Below are 23,075 nucleotides of genomic sequence, written 5' to 3' on the forward strand. Positions count from 1 at the left end.
CCACCCAAACTCCTCTAGCCCCTGAAGAAAATCCCGACATCCACAAGGTCTGAAACATGTAGGGCGACAACACTGGGTTCAAGATAATTTAAAAGAAGAACACACAGAAATGTGTGAGACGCCAAGAATTTTGTCAATGTCCTTTTTCTTGATTAACTGAAACACAATTATGTGGTGATATGAAAAAGAGTATTGTAATTGCTCTGTTTTTTTAATTGCACAGCACTGATTGCACTTTGCATTTATGTTATCAGACATGTGTACATGTTTTTCTTTTTAATTGTACATATTTTGTATCATGCTATTTATGTATTAATTAATTTTTGAATAAAAAGTATTACACATTTCTTAGACAAGGCTTCTATAATGTTACAGTCTAGAGTGTGTTAAGACATTATTTCCTTAATTTACACTCCATATCTGAGGATGCATTTCTAACTTTTGTAACTATAGCTGGAAAGCCTTTGTCCATCATGAGTGTTTCTTGGGTAGGTGAAATCTCACACAAGATTCCCAGGGATTGTTTGAAGGTGTTATAGCTGTGTGGTCGCTATCAGAACCGGTCTCAGTTTAAGGCCCAAAAAAGGATATTTAAAAGAGGTATTGTGAATATGCTATTAATGACTAGGCCACCCAGGTTTAATAGTGGAAAAGCATACGGTGAATTACCTTTTGTTGACTTTAATGTTGAGTAAGGACAGTGACAAAGCAATTGCAATGTATTGTGATGTGAGGAAAGTAAGCCTGACTTGAGAGAAATGAAAGAATTACTAAATAGTATAGCTTGAAGTCCATTCATTTTAGTTTCTTGGAGAATTTACTGATGCTTTGTGATTGAGGAAAGCCCTGTAGGTTGTATTGTAGATGGGTCTATTTATATGGGTTCCTCTTCTCCATCCATTGATAGGTAGAAACACTAATGCACATATAACAAAAAGATCAAAGGAGATTTCGAATAGAAGGAACCTGCAATGGAAAGGGGTTGGTAGGTTGTACGGTTGTAAGGTCTGAGAGCATGCATAGGAACTCGGGGAGGCATTAAGCCTTCAGTTCCTCTCTTGTTAATATATACAGGTATCACCAAGGGCCACCACAAAGGGGATGGCTCTATAAAGTTCAACCAGTATAGAAACAGTTTTATCGCTATAGAACATTGACTAGGAAAGTCACATTTTCTATTAAGCATCACAACAGAAATAGGTCAATGGACAAATGTGGCTCTTGCCTGAAAGAACTTGTCAGAAAATGACAGTTCGGGGAATTCACTCCTGATGCAGCAAACATGCCTGAGGATCTTTGACAATGAGCGTGTTTCATATGTCAGCTGCTTGAAAATAAATATATTCAAGCTAGGAGAAATAATGTCAGAGCTGATGATTGATCAGGATTGCTGGTCTGCATATGGACAGAATATTTGCACACCAGCTTCATGAGTCGGCGTGATTCTTCTGCACCAGAGATTCACCTAAGGGACTCTCATACTTTGCATAACTGGCTGCCATAAAATGTACTGGTGGACGGACATGCCCTCATGCCCCCAATAGTTCCATGTTGAGACTGAATCCAGCAAACAAACCATCACAGGGTACAGGAGGGCACCTGGTGTTTTCTCACTTTCATAAACCGTGTTCTCCTAGAAACAGATTAGGAGTGCCAGTCCATGACCCCCGCATCCCCACACCTACCAACCCACTGCATGTGGACAGGAAGAATATCAAACTATGGAAAGGACCACAGCCGTTAATTTAGTACCATTGCACTGTGTAATGGAGCACTGCAACTGCCAGCAGTGCACTAGTTCAAACCTACCCCAGGTCAGCAGCGAAATCAGCACAATAACAGGGTTGAGTGTGTAGAGTCCTCTTGCACCATAGTTTATCAGGTATTATTTGACCTGTGGACAAATTAAGAACTTAATTTTTTTGCATTTTGGGACTCACTTTTATAGGCCGAATGCAAAACCCCCGGGTTTGCCAAAAGATTTCATTATCACATGTCTTAATAATTTGATACCAAAGCTATCAAATGTCCTCTTTCTAACACTTGAGACTAAAATCAGATATGCAAGTGTTTCAAAGCATTGCGTCTCTTATGTGTTCTATTGTAACAAAATATTTTCAGTAAGAGACTCAAGAGCACTTTCTTCTCATTCTTCATTATTCATCCAAAGACATTCTAGAGCACACTCACGAGACCAGGCAGCGCTGAATTCTCACAAGACATGCACCATGGGAGCAGGAGTCTGGCACAATGGAGAGGAGAGAGCAGATCCCAGTGTTCATCATATTGGAGAGTAGGACCTATCCATACTCCAGAGACTCTGGTTTCTACTTAAAAGACATCACTCAGGGCAGTGAAGAGACTGCATGATGTAAATAGTTATTGTGCAAGCAGTTAATAAAGGAAGCAGCAATCAATGAAGAACGTCTAATTGTTATACAACATAACGACAAGGACGTAGCTTAGAACTCACAACTGAGGCAATACAAGTTGTGAAGCCACCCCCGCCGTTTCTGCAATACCATGGCCTCAGTGGGAGCCCCTGTTTGTCATGTATGTGGACGTGCTGGGTTGTGTGGGCTTCACGGCTGCGAGGAAGAGAACAATGCTCCTCAATGCATTTGGAGTTGAAGGCCAAAGGGTGTTCGCAAGTTTGACGCCAGAAGTGATACTGGATGAAGCCATGAGGAGGATTGTCAGAGATTTTCCAGCAAAGAGAACACTGTGCTGCTTCGAATAAGGTTCTATGGCCGGAAACAGAAGCCTACCGAACCAGTGGATGACTACGTCACACAATTGCGCGAATTGGCGGCACTTTGCAATTTCGGGAATAACACAGAAAACATGATCTGTGAAATGCTCACAGTACACACAAACAGTAGGAAAGTTCAGCACAAGCTCAAACCTAGAAAAAGAACTACAGTTGGACAAGGCTATCCAGATAGCGAGCGCAGTAAAAGAGACTATGGGCAGCCGCAAGGAGTTTTCTGGCAACCCGGTGACCACAGAGGGAAAGGCTGTTATGTTCAGAGGGAGGAAAGATAAACAACCATCAGAATTCAGAGGGAATTGGAGTAAAAGGAAACCACTCAAATGCCATAGATGCACCACTGTGCAGCACTTTGCAAATGACAGAAAATGCCCCCCGACAAAATAAAGAGTGTTCCAGCTGCAAGTGGTTTGCCCATGTTGCAGTTGCTTGCAAATGGTGCGGCAAGAAGGTGACCAGCATCCAAGTCGAAGAAAGAGAGGGTGAAAACAGTTTGTCCAAAGAGGAAGGAAGACCCACCAGGAGAGAAAAGCCACATTGCATCATCAAGGTGTACAGTAAAGAAACAAGAGTGATGGCTGACTCAGGGTCGGATCCGACAATGTTACCCATCCACACATACAAGGAGATGGTAGACAAAGAGAATGTAGAAGTGTTAAGCACCAAATATAAGCCCACTGTGTTCCATGGTGCCTCATTACGTTTGTTGGGGTACGTCAACTGCTTCATCGAATTCAAAGAGAGAGAAACCAGGACCAGAGTATACATTGTTCAAGAAGGCCCTGCGTCCTAGGGTGGGACAATCAAGACAAACTCAAAATTAAGCTAGACACCAGTATGGAGGACCAAGTAATGGTGGTAAATTCAGGAGGAGCACCGGTGTCAAAATCAGACATCACCAAGTTGTTCTCTGAAGGTCCTGGTAGAATAAAAAATTACGTACACAAGATAATGGTCAGAGCCAAAGCGGTCCCCGTAAAGCACAGAGTATGTCCGGTGCCAGTGACAGCAAGGAACGTGCTGAAGCTGCAACTGGAAAAGATGGTGAGGGTGGGCACCATGGAAGAAGTGGAGTCGTCCAAATGGTTGAGTCGAGTAGTGATGATCAAAAAACAAAATTCAAATGACCTGAGGGTATGCATAGATCTTCACAGTCAAAATTTGAAGGTCATTAAAGACGGCTACCCTCTCCTAGTATAAATGAACTAATACTAATGATGAAGGAAGCCAAGGCAGTTTCCAAGGAGGACATGCAGGATGCTTACCACCAAATATACTTGCACAAGGAATCAAGGCCCCTGACCAAATTAATCACCTTATTTGACACTTATATTTCTATGAGCATACCATTTGGGTTATAATCTGCAGCCTATGCATTCCAAAGGATGATGGATTCGTTGTTACGCAACTTGGAAAATGTCTCATACTTCCATGATGACATCCTACTATATGCTGAAGATGACTGGACCCATGACACAGTGCTGAGAAGAGTTCTCACAAAGCTACAAGTTGCAGGCGTGAAACTAAGGTACAACAAATGTTTACTCAGATCCAAGGAGGTGGAATTCTTAAGGTGCAAGATATCCATCGAGGGAATCAGTTCCAAAAAGAACCTGTTGCAAGCTTTTGTAAAAGCTCCCGTACCCGAAAACAAAGATGAATTGCAATCATTCCTGGGGCTTGCTGAATATTACGCAAACTTTGTCCCCAACTTTTCAGAGGTCACAGTGGCATTGAGATAATTGCTCAAGAAAGGAGTTGTATTCACATGGTCGCAAGATCAGAAACTGGCATTTGAATCCATAAAGGGAAGAATAGTGAGAGCTCCATGCCTGCAACCATTCAATCCCCTGTGGGACACAGTCATCACAGCTGATGCAAGTGCTTACAGCTTAGATGCTGTGCTGAACCAAAGGAAGGGAGATACCGAACACATAGTTGCATTTGCGTCCAAGGCATTGTCCATCGCAGTAAAAAATGGCTCAACAGTGAAAAAGGAGATGTTAGTGTGTGCATGGGCGGTAGAATATTTCAGAGCATACATATGGGGTAACAAATTCAAATTAGTCACGGATTACAAACCATTGATCCACATGTTAAGCCCCGGAAGGATGAAAACATCCACGCCCCGACTAGCACACATCCGGTGAAGTTACAAGAGTACACATATGAAATTGCTCATATCGCTGGGTGGAAAAACGCCCAGGCAGACTGTATGCCAAGATTACCGGAGAACAGGGAGAAGGCTACCACATTCATTAAGGAAGAGTGTGTGGTGGCCTCAATCCAGGATCTGAAGAGCAAAGTCGTTTTAGAAATGAGTGAAGGACATGGGAATTAAGAACCCAACAAAGATCCCACCATGGTGTGGCTCATCAAATGCGTTAGTGCTGGCTGGAGGAGAGGGCTATCCCAGAGGGCATGAGGCCATATTGGAAAGTAGCAGGAGAGGTTTTTGAGGCAGAAGGATTGTTAATCAAGGGCAATCAAGTGATTCCACCATTGGGCATGCGAAAGATCCTCCTATTTAGGTTTGATTCCGGACATCTAGGGACCAGCATGACACGGCGCTGGGTGCATGAAGCATACTGGTGGCCTGCCATGTATCAGGATATACGCACAATGATCGATAGATGTCACGAATGCTTAAACAGTGACAAAAGATTGAAGACAACGACAGAAGCCAATAGTACCTTCGGAAGTCCCGGAAGGAGTATGGCACAAATTAGGTTTAGATTTTATTGGCCCCCTGGAAGAAATACCCCCTAAACAACGATATGAAGTGGGCATGATTGACTATCTAGCAAAGTGGGTGGAAGCCGAATTTGTACCAAAGGACATAGTTACGGACAAGGGAGTCCAATTGCTCGCCCAAGAAATGGAGAAGTTCATGAAAAGCAAGAACATAAGACAGATTAAAGCAGCACTGTATCACCTCCAATCCACCGGACAGGTGGAAAAACAGGTTTATCAAGGGGCAATACAACTGGCCATGGCCTCAGGCATGGACCCATTAAAGACGGTTAAGGAAGACATAGCTGCTCATCGCTTGACGCCCAATGGCATTACGCATGTATCGCTGTTCCACGTGCTAAGGGGAAGGAGAGTGGCATCTACGATAGTACTCCGTGGTTGCCATGTATAAAGGAGGATGAAGAGGTAGATATGGAAGATGTAGTATGGAGGATAAAGAACAGCAAGAAACAAATGAAGAAATGGAGTTACCGATGAAGAGCGACACAAAGTCAAGGACTCAAAGAAGGCAATTTGGTAAACATCCAGTTGTCGCACAAGGACCAGGTGACTGGTTCCAAGTTCAGTAGACCGATCAAAGTAGTGCAAAAGGAACAAACCATGTCTTCACCCAAGATGGTTGTAAATGGAACATGGAACAAGTGGGTATGTTCGAGAGCCAGGTGCTACAAGTAAGAGCAAGACCAGAGACCTGTGCATGAGAAGACCCTGACCAGGTTGCCTTAGGGGAACCAGCTCCAGACTCATAATGAGTGCCTCAGGTTGAGAACGAGATGAATCCAGAACAGCTGGACGTAAACCGCGAAGATCTCAGCAGGTCGGCAGATGATGGAGACAAGGAGACCCGACCCCGAAGAGATCAGAAAAGACCGGTGAAGTATAATGACCATGTAATGGGGTCCATTTTGTGTGTAAACACAATGAGCAGTGTATAGCTGTGTTTCATGCTGACATTGCCTCTCTGTATTCCTGGTGATTGTTTGTCTGGTGGTAGACCCTATGCCTGCTGGTGTACTTGTGAAGATCGGAGGAATGGTGCGTGGTCCAAGCCCCGGCCCGTCAAAGCAGAATTAAAGATATGCAGAGAGGACCCATTCCGGCTACCAATCGCTATGGTACAGGACTCTCAGATGTACGTAGCATAGGGAAAGTACAATGCACTCTAAATTCAATATTGCTGTTAAATACATAAACACTCAATTTCAGTAACTACTTAGCAGGAAGGTGATAAAACCACTAGGCAGGTAGCAACGAGTGGGGCAAAATAATGAAAGGAGCCAGGAGTTGGAAGAAAGATAGACCCAGGACCAAGAGCAGAGGAAAACAAGCATACAAGGCGAGAATCGAGGGGGAAGAACCAGGAGAGAAGAAACTGCTAGTGGAGTCGGGCAAGGAGGAACTCCACAGGCTGGTTGACTGGAAAGGCATTGATATGAAAGTCATAGAAAGGAGCAAGTAACACAAGAAATGTATTAAGACAAAGTGAACCTTCTCAACATTCCATAAATACTCAGTGGGTCAAAGTGAGGCAGTTCCTCGTATTTGGTATTTCCCCCAGCAATTCGGGCAAGGCACAGCATCGCACATGCCTGGAGTGTAGGCTGCGATCCTCGGTGCCTGCACTTGATATATCAACATGGCAACACCAGGAGGTGGGATTTTGGTCTGCATCTTCCTTTACCGCCTCCTGCATGAATCCGACAACATGGGTACAGGCTCTTGGATGGAGGCACTGGTACTCATCATCGGAGTGCAGCTTTACATGCAGATTCAATATTTGAGTTCAGCATAAATATTTCTACCTGGGATGCTGAGTGCCCTGACCATTTGTCTCAACTGCATTGAGATCAGCCCCAAGGTTGTACATAATTGATGTGTAGTTTCACGTTACATTGTAAAGTGTAGCCTGAGGTGCTCAAGTGGCCAACTTCAGCAAACCCAAATGGCCGTATTCTCCATTAGCACCCTGGCCGGGGGCTCTAGCCAATCAGGGAGCTCAGAACAATGGCTGTTGTCACTGGTGTAGGCCTCCATTCAGAGCACTCCCGCTGCGCCCCTCACTCCGCGCCTTACTTGCACAAGCACCCTAACTGCCACAGGGCCTTTAGCGGCTGCGAAAAACCACCCAAAAGTGCTAAAGACAATGAATTAAAAGAAAAAAGATAAACTCACTTACCTTCTGTCCGAAAACGCCATTTCTCTGAGAGGGAGTCTGTTTTCAGCATTGATCACAGCAACATAATCAAGACTGAAAACCGACACCCTGTCAGAGATCTGACGTTGCCCGGCAGAAGGTAAGTGAGATTTTCCTTTTTCTTTTAATATATTGCAGCTTTTAGCATGGGCACTGCAGTCTCGCGGGTGCTAATGGTGATATGACTCTTATCGGTTGGCTGACCGGCCGGTAATGGCACCACCCCCAATGTTAAGGGATACTCTCTTCACTGGGGTAATTCACTTGGCTCGCCTAAGGTCATATCACCTCATTACAAAGAGGCTTAATGCGGATATTCGTAAACTGTCTTCATTGGTAAAGAGAACTTAAATTCAGGGTGCAGGGGAAGAGATGACGGGATCCAGGAAACACACAACCTTGTCTGGGTGAACTTTGTAGATGTATATGTACTACTGTGCCATGTTTTGTACTTGATTGGGAATGTATTTCTTGGGGATCCTCTCCGTCCACCCCAGTCAAGCTCTGTGACAAGACTCTTGTATCCTTTCCTACCAAACCCACCTATTTCTTCGTTTTTCCTGATCTCCCTCTTACAGCTCCAACAAAAGGTGCAAGATTAACCCTTTGTGGCTCTTATATTTTAAAATAGAGGTTGGTTTATAAAGAGTCTTTTAACAAATAAAATAATCAAAATAGAGCAGGTGCTCACTTACTTTATTTGCCTTGTAGTGCTACACTTGGCAGGCCACATAGTCAACATCTACATGTTCTCCATTAGTCCTCGGAGTATCCTGTCCTGTCTCTTTCCGGAAGTCTTCATTGATGATGGGTAAGTGCTTCATAAAGTACATGTTTCAGAGACAATCAACAACTGCTGCCAAAGGCCCAGATGGGGAACATCCATGCTAAATATGTTTACTTTTCTCATCCTGAGAGTCAGTTCTGATGCTGAATTGTTTTTTTTTTAATTGTAAATGTAAATGCAAAATTGCAAACTTGAATCTATTATTTTAGATGCATTGACCCAAATGCAACAGAATGTCATGTTGTTTTTCTACTGCCATTTTCTAGTGGTGTTCTCTCTTTAGGCACAAGAGATATTGCCCCAACATTTGTAAGCACCCTGCCAACTATACAATGAATCAATGCCATTTGTTCTACTTTCACAAATGGCCCTTCTTCTGCCAAACTGCATGTTTTGGGACACGTGGACTTACTTGATACATCATCTATGGCAAGTGTCTTCAAACTTTGGTTCACCAGATATTTTGGACTACAACTCCCATCAGGCCTCGCTAGCATAATCAATGTCAAGAGCTCCTGTGCACAAGTTTAGGCTAACAACCCTCTGTCTGTGGATTGTTCCCTTTAACCTGCGACCGCTGAAAAAGGAAGGACTGATGAAGAGGATACAGATAAAGGAGATCTCTCTGTAAAAAATGGGCCCACCAAGGGCAAAATTAGGCCTTTACACCTCATGTCCCAAATAATCAGGTTTGGTGGGCCTTAAGGGGAGATATTCACATCGCAGCTTCCTAATTAATATTAAGCAATAAGACCCAAGCCGCGGGGGCATTACTGAGTCAGGTAATGCCCCTGTGGCAAGGGGCTTATTGCTATTAGTACCCCCAAGATCGGGGTACTAAGAGCATTGTTTTTCTGTTCCTAAACACTCTGGCATTTCGGAAAAGAAGAAAACATTTTTTGAAACAAATGGCCGCCGGGGAAGGGAAAGCAGAGTCCGGTTTCCCTTTCCAAGGCGGCCATTCATACTGAATGGAAAAAGGTAAACAAATAAAATGGCCGCCATGGGAGGGCAGATATGGGATTGGTTGGATTGGGGGGGGGGGGGTTTGGGAGGAGGGAAAACACTTACCTGAATCCCCGGCAGGGGAAGATGGCAGCCTCCAGCCGTGGGGTGGCTCAGAGCAGGGATTACCCCATTCTGAGCCCCGTCATTGGACACCCCCCACCCCGCCGATGGGGACAAAGGAAATGAACATCGGGAGAGGGATTCCCGGTTGGGTGAAGCCCCAGCGAGGTGCAATCAGATTGATTGTTACAATCTAATTGTTCCTCGCCGGGTACTAATATTTCTTTTTTTCAGAGTTGCATTTTCATTTTATTCAGTAACAGAGCCTGAGTACTCAAAATACAAAACAAACAAAGCGATGTAGAAAAACATTGATGTAGGATCAAGTTACATAATCAGGATAAAACTAGAACGGCAACAAGTTCCAAACCTTCACCTTCCAGGTATGTTTGCATACAGTATACCAAAAAAACATTACCAGACCATATCAGGTATTGCATACCCCATGACTGCCAACCAATATCATTAGCAAACCCAACACAAGGGATAATGACTTCTTATAACAAGGTAAACTTTTTAAACATTGCAGGTTGATGGAACATGTGTTCTCTGTTTTACAAATTCTATAAATGGAGACCAAATGTTAAGGTAGAACTAAAACTTATTTGAGGTCTAGGGTATCTATCCATGGCCAGCGTGTCCTAGAGCCTCATCTGCCATTGAACGAATATCAGTCCCAGTGTGGATTTCCAGAAGTGACTCAGTATTAAACTTACAGCATGTAAGAGATGAGTGATAAGGTAGGCTGTTTTGCCTACCATTGAGTAGCTGTCGTTTTCTGTACTGTTCAACCAGGACTATTACCACAGCATCCATAGGCAAAATCACTCCGTTCATATCTTTGATCGTGATAAGGTGCTGCTTCCAAAAGAGTTGTGTTTGGGGCTGCGCGCAACATGAGCTAAATCCCCAACCTGGCCACAGCCTCTCCAACATAAGGGAGACACATTTGGATATGTTTTGTACATCCTCTGGGGAGTCATGAACCATCAAAGGCAAATGCTATAAGCACATTCTTTTACACACTTGCAACTTGAAGCTTTATGTGCTTTTCCCCAGATATAGAAGATCCTGAGAAAGACTCTGTCTTTTCCTCCACTGGAGCTTTGGCCCAGGCTAGCGACTACATCAATTATGAGCTCCTTGGATTACTGCAACATATCTATCTTGGTCAATCTGATTTTTGATTGACCAGTTGCAGTTGCTTCAAAACGCTGCAGCACATTTGGCATTGGGAGCACCAAGAATGTCTCATTCCTCGGGCCTTCATCGATAGCTTCACTGGCTCCCAGTTAAGAGTTGCATTCAATTCAAGGTTCTGTGTATTATGCACAGCGCATTTCACAATACTAGTGCCGAATATTTGCAACCTAAGCTGATTAAATATATTCCTGCTAGGCAGCTGCGGGCTACTTCTCTTAATTTGTTGAAGGTTCCACGGTTCTGCAAGGCCCAGTTGGGGGGATTTTCCTTTTCTGTTCCTGCACCTTCCCTGTGGGGCTCCATTTCTCACACCTTTGGGAGAATACGGACCTTGTGAGCTTCCATAAAGCCCAAAAACCTTTCTATTCTGAGCCTTGTGTTGTTTTCCCACTCGTGGTGACTCTCTGACTGGCTGCTTTTCTGTTTTTCAGGCTCCCCCAGTGCCTAGACACCTTCGGGCCTTTGTATGCGCTTTATAAATTCTATAAATAAATGAGACTATGGGCCTCATTCTGAGGTTGACGGTAAGGGGTTAACGGTGCCAGTAAGGGTGCCGGTGCCGTTAACCCCTTACCGCTGCATTACGAGGTCCTTTAGCGGGTCCCGCTACGGACGGCTGGTTTTACCAGGCGCTCTTAGTGGGAGCTGCTAAAGGACCAGCATGCTAACAACGGGCCTGTTATTAACGGGCCCGTTGTTAGCATGGTCCCCATTCCCATTGAGCCCTATGGGGGATAGAATTGGAATGGTGATGGGTTCCCTGAATGGGGAAATACCGGGTCCTCCAAGGTTGGAATGACCGGGTAATTCCCCATTCAGGGAACCTGGACCCGGTATGCGGTAAGGGGGTAGCCATGGCGCTAAAAGCACCATGGCTACCTTCGACCTTGTAATGACCCCCTATGCCTCTACAGATTTCTCTACATGTAATTCACACTCCCAGTTAGGCATATATGGAAGGAATTCCTCCACTTTGGTGTTATCCAATAACTCAAAGCAGTGAGAAATGTGGCCCTGTGGTGTACTCAGCCAATAATAGTTACAGGAATCTAGGTTTCTCAGTTACAGCTAATCGCACCTCTCCTTGGGAATTCCAATGTCTTACCTGCATAAAACAAAACCATTCCCTGGCCTAAATCTAGAATTTAGTCTTACATTGCTCAAAGGTCAGGGGCATTCCTCCCTCATATAGCTCATGAAAGGTCATGTATCCTTTTGTTGCCCAACCCCTATAGCTTCTCTGCTACCTTCCCAGTGAGAAATCTGAATCACTCACACCAGTGTTAGGGAACCCAACATGGGTGAGATTGCTAGCATACCCCTACCCTTATCCGAGTCGTGTAGTCAGCATTTTGTGGATTCCGATAAACATCCTTTCTGCATGTTGGTCATGTTAGGAAGAAATGGTAGGTTGCAGAGATTGATTCTTGATGATTTCAGTTCTACATGTTTTTAAAGTTTCACTCTTGGGCCAAGCATCCAATCGAGCATTGTGATAATTTGAGAAGTCATTAGTGAAACCCACTCCCAGGCATCCCATATATGGGGCTTGCAATAGTCATATAGGCAATTCTTTTTTCCCCAAAAGAAGGAGAAGATCTTCTGCAAATGGTTACAAATCATAGTCAGGGACAGTATAGACAACGCTCTACATAGATATAGGAACAGGAACAGGAACATTTTAATAACTACCCATCCACCTACACAGGATATCGGTCATCCATGCCAGTGCTCCAGCTCCTCCTTCATACTTGTAACACGATTCTGGGACATTTGCCTTTAACAGGTACATATAACAAGAGATCTGCAGAAAAGATATAAACAAAGCGTATCATAAACACGTCCTTGCTAACTCAATCATCTTGTTGAAACCACCTCCCTCTTAAAAACCTCTTTACCTGTTTACCTACGCTGAAAGCTGGGAGGTGTAGTAAACCAAGTCTCTGTGTTACTCTCTGAGTTGAGTTACCTTTGTAGTTAACAGTTGAGTTAGCAGGGAAAAACTGTGTAATCCTGGCCTCATTACTACCTACTAACTGTCCCTATCTCTATACTTGACCTAATAAAGTATTATGTGCATTTCAAACTGAAAGAGTTTTGTTCTTCTTTGAATGTCTTTTTTTTAGTTACTAAAGTCTCTTAGATGCATACTTTTCCAAATTCCAAGAAGTACTGAAATGAGTATCTAATCGTAATTTTCGTACATCGAGTATGGAGTACTAGAGTCATTTGCACACACCGTGCAAGCACAACACATTGTGTCTCTTAATTGCACACAATGTACATGCGCGACAAAGAGTGTCTCTCCAATGCCTCTCCAGAACTCGCGCCCACACTGCGCATGCGCAATGAATAGTGTCTCTCCAACGCGTCTCCAGAAACCGCGCTAGGCTCAGCTTGACAAACAGCAATAAAATCACCAATGCCGCTTTAGCACCCGACATGCAACAATGCGGAAATCCTCACAAGGTTGCGACGCTCATCAAAAGCTCGCTCTCTCCCTTCTGCACACAGTTCCACAGTGAGACATTGCAGTCTTCACTGCTACACAACGCTAATGACTATTGCAGTTATCTACTCGCACAGCTCCTTTTACTGAATATACTGGATTTTCAGAATCTCGATTCTGTAAGTCGCTTCAGTAAAATTCTTTATGTATTAACAATTAAATTCTTGCATTCACTCTCAAAAAGATGCGCCCCCACCTGTGATTGTCTCCTGATACAGTCAACACTTTTCTAAATCTTTTTTCGTACTTCTACGCAGATGCTTCAGATTTCTATATAGAAAAGGTCCAAACGAAGGAACTAAAGGAAACATTACCTGCCTGTAGGTAAACCTGGATGAAAGAAAGTTAAAGAATTCTTTGAACATTTCAAGATATATTGTCATTGTTCTCCCAGCTAATCAACTTTAGCCAATATTCCACCATCTTGGCATGGGTTTCCTGAATGAAACTTAGTCAAGGAAAACACTGTTTACCAATATATTCCTAATACGAACACCTTGTCTCGGTGAAACATCTCTTTTTCCAGCTCACATATCCTGGCCCCCCTTGAATTTAGAAAGTTAGAGGTCTTACTTATAATTGTATGTACATTTCTACAGTGTTTTTGCCAAGGAGGAAGTGTCTTATTGAGTTGTGCATCAAAGACTCATTTGAAATAACCTCCTATCACAACTTCCCCTTAAACAAATGAGCCCACAACTGGCAGGAGATTTTTAAAAACTTGATCCTTTGACTCAATTGGGACATAATTCACCACCAGGGTAAACAATCAGCCCTGACATTCCCCACTGTCTTGAATAGCCGGTTTCGACCCTTCTGGACTTCGTGGTCCATGATGCACCAGCGGCATAAACTCTGCAACTCATCCAAGATGGCCAACGAGTCAGAACCGTTGCGGTCTAGCCTTTGCGTGCAGTCGCCAGTTCCTAGAAAACCGGCACGCCCCCGCAGCACTGCACGTCTCAACTCTACCCCTACGAGTTACTAGACGTTGTTCGAGTTCGCTCTCTGCGCTATCGTGAATTCTATCTTTCTTCCTTGTTCCTGGAACCCCCCTCCAATCCTTACCTTCCGATATCTTCCTTCCTAAATTTATTGACATTGTTTCTGGAAATCGAACGCTACCGGCTTGGCAGCCGGCTTCCAGGCTGGAACCCGAGGACTCACGTTCCAGCCTGTACAAGTCATGGTCGGTGAAAAAGAAAGAAACCTCATCCTGGAAGAACACAAGCAAGGAGAAAAAGGTGAGAAAGAAAGAAGCTTGTGACAGATTGAGAGGCCTAGAACCTGATACGGAAACAGATATGGAAGCGGCAGTCCAAGACCTCATGCGAGGTATGCAAGAATGAACTACCGAGGTTCAAAATCTCAAAATGCAGCTTTAAAACAGCTGGTCTTATCCCGGGATTCCGCAGTCAAAGAAAGCATTCTGGTAGGAGGTGTTGTGGACAAGTATCTTCTAGGTCCCTGTGTTCCTTCCTTGATTCATGCTTAGTGCACTTCACTTTCAAACACTACTATTTTTCTACACCACGAGCAAAGGTCGGATTCATGATATCACATTTAACGGGCAATGCCTTAACATGGGCAACTCCCTTAGTTAATTCGGGAGATCAGCTTTTGGATAACTACAAAGGATTTGTGGACGGCCTAAAAGCCATGTACGATCGACCCGAGCTTGTCTACAGTGCACAAGAAATACTTCTTGAATTTAAGCAAGCGAGTCAGGATATGCTCTCTTATGTGACTCGCTTCAAGCAGCTGGCTAAAGAAGCAGATTGGTCACAAGATGCCATCTTCACTCTCTTCAGAAGGGGTTTAAATGATGAAGTAAAGGACGAGCTAGCCAGAGTAGCACGTCCAGGAACCCTCCAGGCCCTTATGGATCTTTCCTTGCAGATAGATTTTAGGATCCAGGAGAGAAAGGCTGAGAAAAAAAGGTGAAAACATTCCCAAAGACAACTACTGAATACCCAAGTACCAAAGAGCGCACTGCTCCACGTACCCTGGATCCAGAACCCATGCAACTAGGCGCCTTCAGGGGTCCACTTTCTCCACAAAAAAGGCTCTGTAGAATCGATACTGGACTCTGCATGTACTGTGCCTCTGACAAACATCTAGTTAGAGAATGTCCTATAGCACCACCCTGGCGTTCAGGAAACGCCAGCTCCTGATCCTAAATGGAGCACAGCTTCGGGAGAAAGATTCTTCTCCGCATCCATTCCTTCCTTGAATACTCCAGGACAGAATACCTTAGTGATTCTACAAACTGTCCTGACATCTACTAAGAATGAATCTTTTCCCATCCTGGCTCTCGTTGACTGCTGTGCCATGGGGATTTTCATTGATCACGAATGGGCCACCCATCATAACATCTCTAGAGAGCTCAAAGAAGTGATACAACCTGTGGAAGGAATCGACGGTAGACCACTGTCTTCAGGCCCCATTACTCACCAAACAAATGAATTGCAACTGTCAATAAACAACCACCAGGAAAGAATACGATTTGACATCATAAAGGCTGCCCACTATCCCATGGTTTTAGGCATGCCCTGGTTACAGAAGCACAACCCATACACATCAATTGGACAGCAGGTTCCTTGTTCCTTGGTTCAGAGTTTTGTATGTCCCACTGTTTAGGTCAGGACATGTCCCAGATTCCTCCAGTAATCTCCCAGAACCACGAACCATCCACTTTAAGCGTGTCCAACATTATCCAAATACCGGAATCCTACCAAACATACTCCGATGTGTTTTCAACAGACATTGTTCAAGCTCTTCCACCCCACAGACCTGAGGATTGCGCCATTGAAACTGATTCCTCCGCCGTGATTCCATTTGGGAGAATGTTCATATTATCCAAACCTGAAAAGAGTGCTTTACGTGAGTACCTGGATACCAACTTGGCAAATGGAACTATCCAGCCTTCAAAGTCTCCCTCCGGTGCTTCCTTGTTTTTTGCTCCCAAGAAAAACACAAAATAGTTACGACCCTGTTTGGATTACCGTGTTCTTAACCAATGTACCCTTAAGGACCGCTATCCGTTACCACTCATTTCTGATATTCTGGAGGCCGTTCGAGGAGCTGTTATTTTCACCAAGCTCGACCTTAGGGGTGCTTACCATCTCATTAGAATTAAGGAAGGTGATGAATGGAAGACAGCCTTTAGAACCCCTTTTGGCCACTTCGAATATTTGGTCATGCCCTTCGGTCTTGCCAACGTTCCTGCAGTATTTCAACGATTCATGGACAGGGTTTTCTCTGATATGTTGTTCCTTTTTGTTATCGTATACCTGGATGATATACTAATTTACTCTAAAGATCCCCAGATTCATCAAGAGCATGTTAAGGCAGTGCTGCAGCGATTACGTGAAAACAAACTCCTGGCCAAGCCTGAAAAGTGTCTATTTCATGCTCAGACCGTTCATTACCTTGGATTTGTGCTCAGCCCTAATGGAATAGGAATGGATCCGGGTAAGATAGATTCCATACTTTCATGGCCTGCGCCTACCACTGTGAAACAGATACAATCCTTCCTAGGACTTTTTACAGAAAATGTATTCCGACATTTTCTGAAATTGTACATCCCATCGTGGCACTTCTAAAGAAGGCTACACCGTTTATTTGGTCTACAGAACAAGAGAAGGCCTTTAAACAACTGAAACGAAAATTCACTGAAGGTCCTATCCTAGCCCAACCCGATACTGATCGAACCTTTCTGGTGGAAACAGATGCTTCTGACTATGCCATTGGGGCAGTCTTAAAACAAGAATTTGAGGACAAGATGGAACACCCTATTGCCTACCTATCCCGCACCTTGACGCCAAGTGAATGCCATTATTCCATCCTGGAGAAGGAGATACTGGCCATCCGACAAGCATTCACTGATTGGCGTCATTTACTACTGGGAGCTAAATATCCAGTGCAAGTACGAACAGATCATCGAAACTTGCAAGTACTACAATCCCTGGAATGCAGAAACAGTCGCCAGGCCTGTTGGGCCTTCTTTTTCGCTCAGTACCAGTTTCAAATTAACCACCTTCCTGGAATCAATAACATCGTCGCAGATGCCTTATCCAGACGTCCTGACTACGAATCTGTCGAGGTCAGGGCCTTTCCCAAGATGTTTCCTAAAACCGTGTTTGTGGCACAAGCTAAATTTCTCCTGGAAGACATTCATGCTCATACACCTTCCTCTGATCTCTGGAAAGAATACACCCAGAACAATCAATGGAACTGAACACAAAGGATGGTTATCTCTTCAAGGACAAACGACTAGTCATCCCTACACAAGGACTGAGAGATACAATCATGAGTCTCTGTCATGACACCTTTCATTCAGGACATCGAGGCATTACTACTACCCTTCATCTCATACAGAGGCAATTCTGGTGGCCAAGAATGATTACTGACATAAAAACCTACATCCAATCCTATGCTGTGTGCAATCAAAACAAACATGACAATAGAAAACCTGCCGGCCTTCTACATCAACCTACATTACCAACACCTCCTTGGGAGATCATCGCCACAGATTTTATTGTGGAATTACCCCCATTCCAGGGATATACGACTATAATGGTTACCATTGACTTGTTTACCCATACAGCACATTTCACACTGCTGTTTAAATTACCCATCTCACTTGAACTTGCTGGGATATTTATCGAACACATATTAAGGCTCCATGGATTAACCTTCCAAGATCATCTCCGACAGAGGTCCTCAGTATATTTCCCAGTTCTGGAAACAACTATGCCAAATACTAGGCATTCAGCAGGCATTGCCTTCAGGTTACCATCCCCAAACCAACGGGATCACAGAAAGAGTCAACCAGACTCTAGAACAGTATCTCCGCTGGTCCAGGATGATTGGTCGCTATTGTTTCCTGTAGCCGAATTCACTTACAACAATTCAGACCATTCGGCCATCAAGTCCATTCTTCTGCAGTCAAGGATTCCATCCTTCAGTTTTACCATCAGTTTTACCACATCCAACCCGGTACCTGCAGTTGATTCCTGGATTGAAATGTTGGTAAATGTTCACAAGGATGCTAAGGAACATCTGGAAAAGGCCAGGATAGCTGTTAAACGATATGCAGATGCCAAGTGGAGACCTAGCCCTTCTTATTCAATAGGAGATGAAGTCTGGCTATCGTCCAAACTCCTTCCTCGACATCTACGGCCCAATAAACTGGCTCCCAAGTATTACGGACCTTTCACCATCAAGGAAATCATTAACCCAGTGGCATATCGACTTCAGCTCCCAGAATCCTGGAAAAGAATTCATCCGGTCTTTCACACCTCCTTATTGAAGCCAAATGTACAATCCAATCAGACTATTCCTAGACCTAATCCTGTGCTCATCAATGATCAGGTGAAATCGAAGTCTCCAGGATATGTGATTCCAGATATAGATGAGGCCAACTACAATATTTGGTAGAGTGGAAAGGTTACGCCCCCCCCCAGCGAGCGTACATGGGAACCAGTCTCTAACATGAATGCTCCTCGTCTACTGCAGAGGTTTCATCGAATACACCCGAGCAATCCTGGTGGGTCTGGGCTCAGGAGGAGGCATGCTGTCATGAATAGCCAGTTTTGACCCTTCTGGACTTCGTGGTCCATGATGCACCGCGGCATAAACTCTGCAACTCATCCAAGATGGCCGACGAGTCAGAACCGGTGCGGTCTAGCCTTTGCGTGCAGTCGCCAGCTTCCTAGAAAACCGGCAAACCCCTGCAGCTCTGCACGTCTCAACTCCACCCCTACGAGTTACTAGACTTTGTTCGAGTTCGCTCTCTGTGCTATTGTGAATTCTATCTTCCTTCCTTGTTCCTGGAACCCCCCCTCCAATCCTTACCTTCCGATATCTTCCTTCCTGGATTTATTGACATTGTTCCTGGAAATCGAACGCTACCGGCTTGGCAGCCGGCTTCCACGCTGGAACCTGAGGACTCGCGTTCCAGCCTGTACAAGTCACAGTCGGTGAAAAAGAAAGAAACCTCATCCCGGAACAACACAAGCAAGGAGAAAAAGGTGAGAAAGAAAGAAGCTTGTGACACCCTTTCAACATTAGCTTCCTCTATTCAGATCTGTTTTTACAGCTTTCATTATGAATCAATGCTTTTCCAAAATAAACCCACCACCTGTTTATTTTACTCCCACTCGAAGCAAAATACAGTGGGGGGAAAGTTACATTTTTCAGCCTGACCTCATCCCGCTGGTTTAAATGATTATTGTGCAGTAAAACTATTTGGGTGTCCATCTCAGTAAGCCTGAGTAAAACAGATTTCCTCTTGGTCATTGAATTCAATCTGTGAGCATTCAGGGCAATGTATCTCATCCAAGAGGGTGAGCTCTAATACTCTGCCTGATCCACAAGAAAAAAACAACCTTCCAGAATGTTCCCTAAGTGATGACTCCCTAGGGGTTTTAAACACTAACATTCTTCTTCCACCAATTGGGGGTAGCTTAACTGTAAACCTATCAAACCCCCAATTAACACCATGAGTTAATATAAATACAAATTGTGACATCTTTCTATCTGGATCTGGAAACCCCGGGCTTCCTCCCCCTTGATCTGCAATCAAATGCTTCACAACCCTGTTTCAGGCATTGCCAATCCTAACAATACACAAAAATAACTATTTCTTCATTAGCTTAATATGGAGGAAAATATCGAAGCAAACATCCCCAGATTATTTTCTACATTGTGGTCTGGTGCATGATCACCCTTCCTGGTGTAGCTACCCCTCTCGCGTCTTCTGCCCAACTCTCCCGATGAACTGTTCTTCTCTAGGTCTGCCTTAGTAGTTATTAAAGTGGCTCCAGGAATATGTTTTCTACTTTGAGTCACTGGCCTCACATTTTGACGTTACTTGAACTCATATGAGAGGAGAGGATTAGAGACTGTAACACAACTCTGGCAAGATAAGCAGATATGTTCTCGATGGAGAAGGAAAGGGCCAAGAACCACCCTCCCTTCTCCAACAAGAGCATTCTCCAGTGCCATGATTGCTCCAACCGTTATGAGAGCCGGCAGTCTAACAATGCCAGTAAAGCTGAAGGGAACCCGCTGCCAGTTTCAACCTTAACTTTGAAGGGATTCAGAATCATTTTTGCATGAACTCTCCACTAGTATTGGGCGAGCCTGAAAGTGTTTAACTCAATTGCTGGGTCTACAGTGCATTAAATGGTTTGATTCCTCTCCAGCCATTCAGGCCTCAATAGTGATAGCTCACAAGTGGAATGTCTGATTCGACTTAAACACAGTTCAAATTAGCTCGATTAAACAGATCTGCGTGATTTGTCCGTTGCGGAAAAGACAGCGACGGAAAGGTTTGCATGAGAAATGTGCGAACCACAAAAGGTTTGCACATTTCCCATGCGAACATGCATTCAAAACCCCTGCGTGCCCTCATCCCCACCCACACCAACAACATACCCACAACACTCCCCCACCCACAACCCCAACATAAATAAACCCTACTTACCTTTTTTACATGCTGAGTCCCTGTGGTGCCAGTTCCCTTTCACTACCATACAGTATAGTGAGCGGAGTGTTGCGGGGGACACCCCTACAGCCCCTGCAGTTTTAACATTTTTTTATACTTACCTACAATGCTACCCCCAAAGGTTCAAACTTTTGCTGTTCAAACTTTTGGTGGTAGCATTTTTCGGTCTTTTTGTACGGTCAGACCTTTTTTCAGTCCGATCGTACAATTCGCATCAAACGTGTGCCAATCGGTCACTATGATTTGAATTGGGTTCATGCTTTTTGAACAAGAAACATATTCATTCAAATGAGTTTAGTCTTTTTCGAACCATATGGAACTGTTGATTTGTACTGACCTGGTAAGAGAAAGAGTAAGCAGAAACATGGCTTTCATGAACAATGTACTGAAATGAAGTCATACAATATAAATAAGGCAGTTTCTGTTTGAGCACTGGTTTCATTGGGGCTCATTATGGGTTTGGCAGAGTGTAGTAAAAATGTGGTTAATTCTATTACCACCATTTTCAATCACTGAAATGTCAAATTCCTGCACGAGATACCTATGTTCAAGTGCTGGAGGCATATCCTCCACAATAATGCCAAATAGTGGAGGAATTTCTGTAGGCAGAATAACCACCACAGTATTTCTTCCAAAATCTCCAAGGAGTCCTATGGGCTCTGAAAATGGGGACTAACACCACCCTTACTACACGGATAATTGTATGGTAATTCTGCAAGACCAGGTACTGGTAAGAGTAAAGGAGTTTGGCAGTATATCTATTGGAAATACCACCAAACTTATAATTAGCTCCAATGAATCAGTCACCAAACTCTGTTTTCTTTCTATTAAAATAAATTCTACCAAAATGAATAGTCTAGTTTAAAAGAAAAGAATTTCTACTACAAATAAAAAAGTTACGCTTTTAAGTAAAGCTTGTACCTGAAATTAAATAAAAAAGGAACATACAATGGAAATCCTGCCTCTAGACATCTAAAAGGTACTTAATCACTTAAACATTGAACAAAGACAAATGGGCTCATTCCAAGTCTGGCAGCAATTTGGTGCTAATTCCACTGAATTACCACCAAAATCGGATACTATTTCTGTCACTTGGTCCTGTGGGTTTACCACAGGATTACAAGTGGTGGTAGGGCAGTGTTAGCCCCGTGATTAGGACTCCATTGCCGAGCAGTAATTCTGCTGTTTTTTGGAGGAAAATTGGAGGGTTTACATCCAGCATCATGTCAAATTAGGCGGTGTGGGGAAAACGCCACTTTTTTACTGCACCAGCGACTCGCAATGATGATAAAAGAAACCATGACAACAAATGAAATAAAAAAAGAAACCATCAAAACAAATGAAATAAAAAAAGATGTATTTACATAAAACAGTTAAACAACTGAGAGGGTAATATTAAACAAAATCATACTTAATTTTAAATGTGATGAAAAATAAATGAAAGCAAAGTGGGAGAAAAATCCTACTATGAACAGTGTTCTGAAATTAAGTGTACTAAGTCAGAAAAAATGAACTGGCTGAGTCAGCAGCCTGTTGACTGAGCAATGGCCCAATGAATCAGGCCCTGATTTCTTTACATTGCAATAAAGTAAACAAATAGTAATTTAAAATAAAAAAAATCTTTAAATAAATTGTAAAAAATGAAGCAAAGATTTTCAAATAGATGAGGATTTTGAGCAAGGATGACTGCAATTAAGCACATGAGGTCCATGGGGGTCATTCTGAGTTTGCCGGTAATTAGGCAATACATCTTCTGAATTACTGGCAACATTGGTTTACTATAACCACCACTGGGTCCTGTGGATTTACCACGGGATTACAAGTGGTGGTAGGGCAGTGTTAGCTCCCATTTTTGGAGTTCACAGGACTCCATGGGGATTTTGGCAGAATTACCACAAGCACTAATTTCACCACTGTAGTTGCATACAGTGTTGGCGTTACGGTGGAGGATTTAACTCCAGCATGATGCTGGAGCTAAATCCTCCACTTCAAAGTCAGGATTTGGCGGAGCAATAACAATTGAAGTAATTCCGTTAACGCCAAATAAAAGTGTTGGTAACTGAATTATTTACTGGTCTGCCAAACTGGAATGACTCCCTGCAATAGAATGCCTACAGGCAGGAAATGAATGAAGGCCTCATTTCCTTAGCCATTAACATTCCATATATCATTATAACCATTGAGTTTCATTCGAGCCAAGTCAGACCATCAAATACACGTATTTACATGAGCGCTTGAATTCCAGTTCAAAAGTTTCAAACCATTTCGAGCTTCAGA

At 43.6% G+C, this 23,075-nt stretch overlaps 1 protein-coding gene across 2 annotated transcripts in view; it reads left to right on the top strand.

Moving 5' to 3' along the window:
* Positions 1 to 23,075, top strand: part of LOC138504310 (dual oxidase 1-like) — a 1,064,761-nt gene that overhangs the window by 1,008,791 nt on the left and 32,895 nt on the right. For both annotated transcript variants that reach the window (XM_069624719.1, XM_069624718.1), the window contains exon 26: positions 8,430 to 8,529. In XM_069624719.1, the coding sequence (XP_069480820.1) occupies positions 8,430 to 8,529 (100 nt within the window). The remainder of the gene's footprint in view (positions 1 to 8,429; positions 8,530 to 23,075) is intronic.

The sequence above is a fragment of the Ambystoma mexicanum genome, chromosome 11, assembly GCF_040938575.1.
Source record: "Ambystoma mexicanum isolate Mex_15411 chromosome 11, UKY_AmexF1_1, whole genome shotgun sequence".
Taxonomy (NCBI): Eukaryota; Metazoa; Chordata; class Amphibia; order Caudata; family Ambystomatidae; genus Ambystoma; species Ambystoma mexicanum.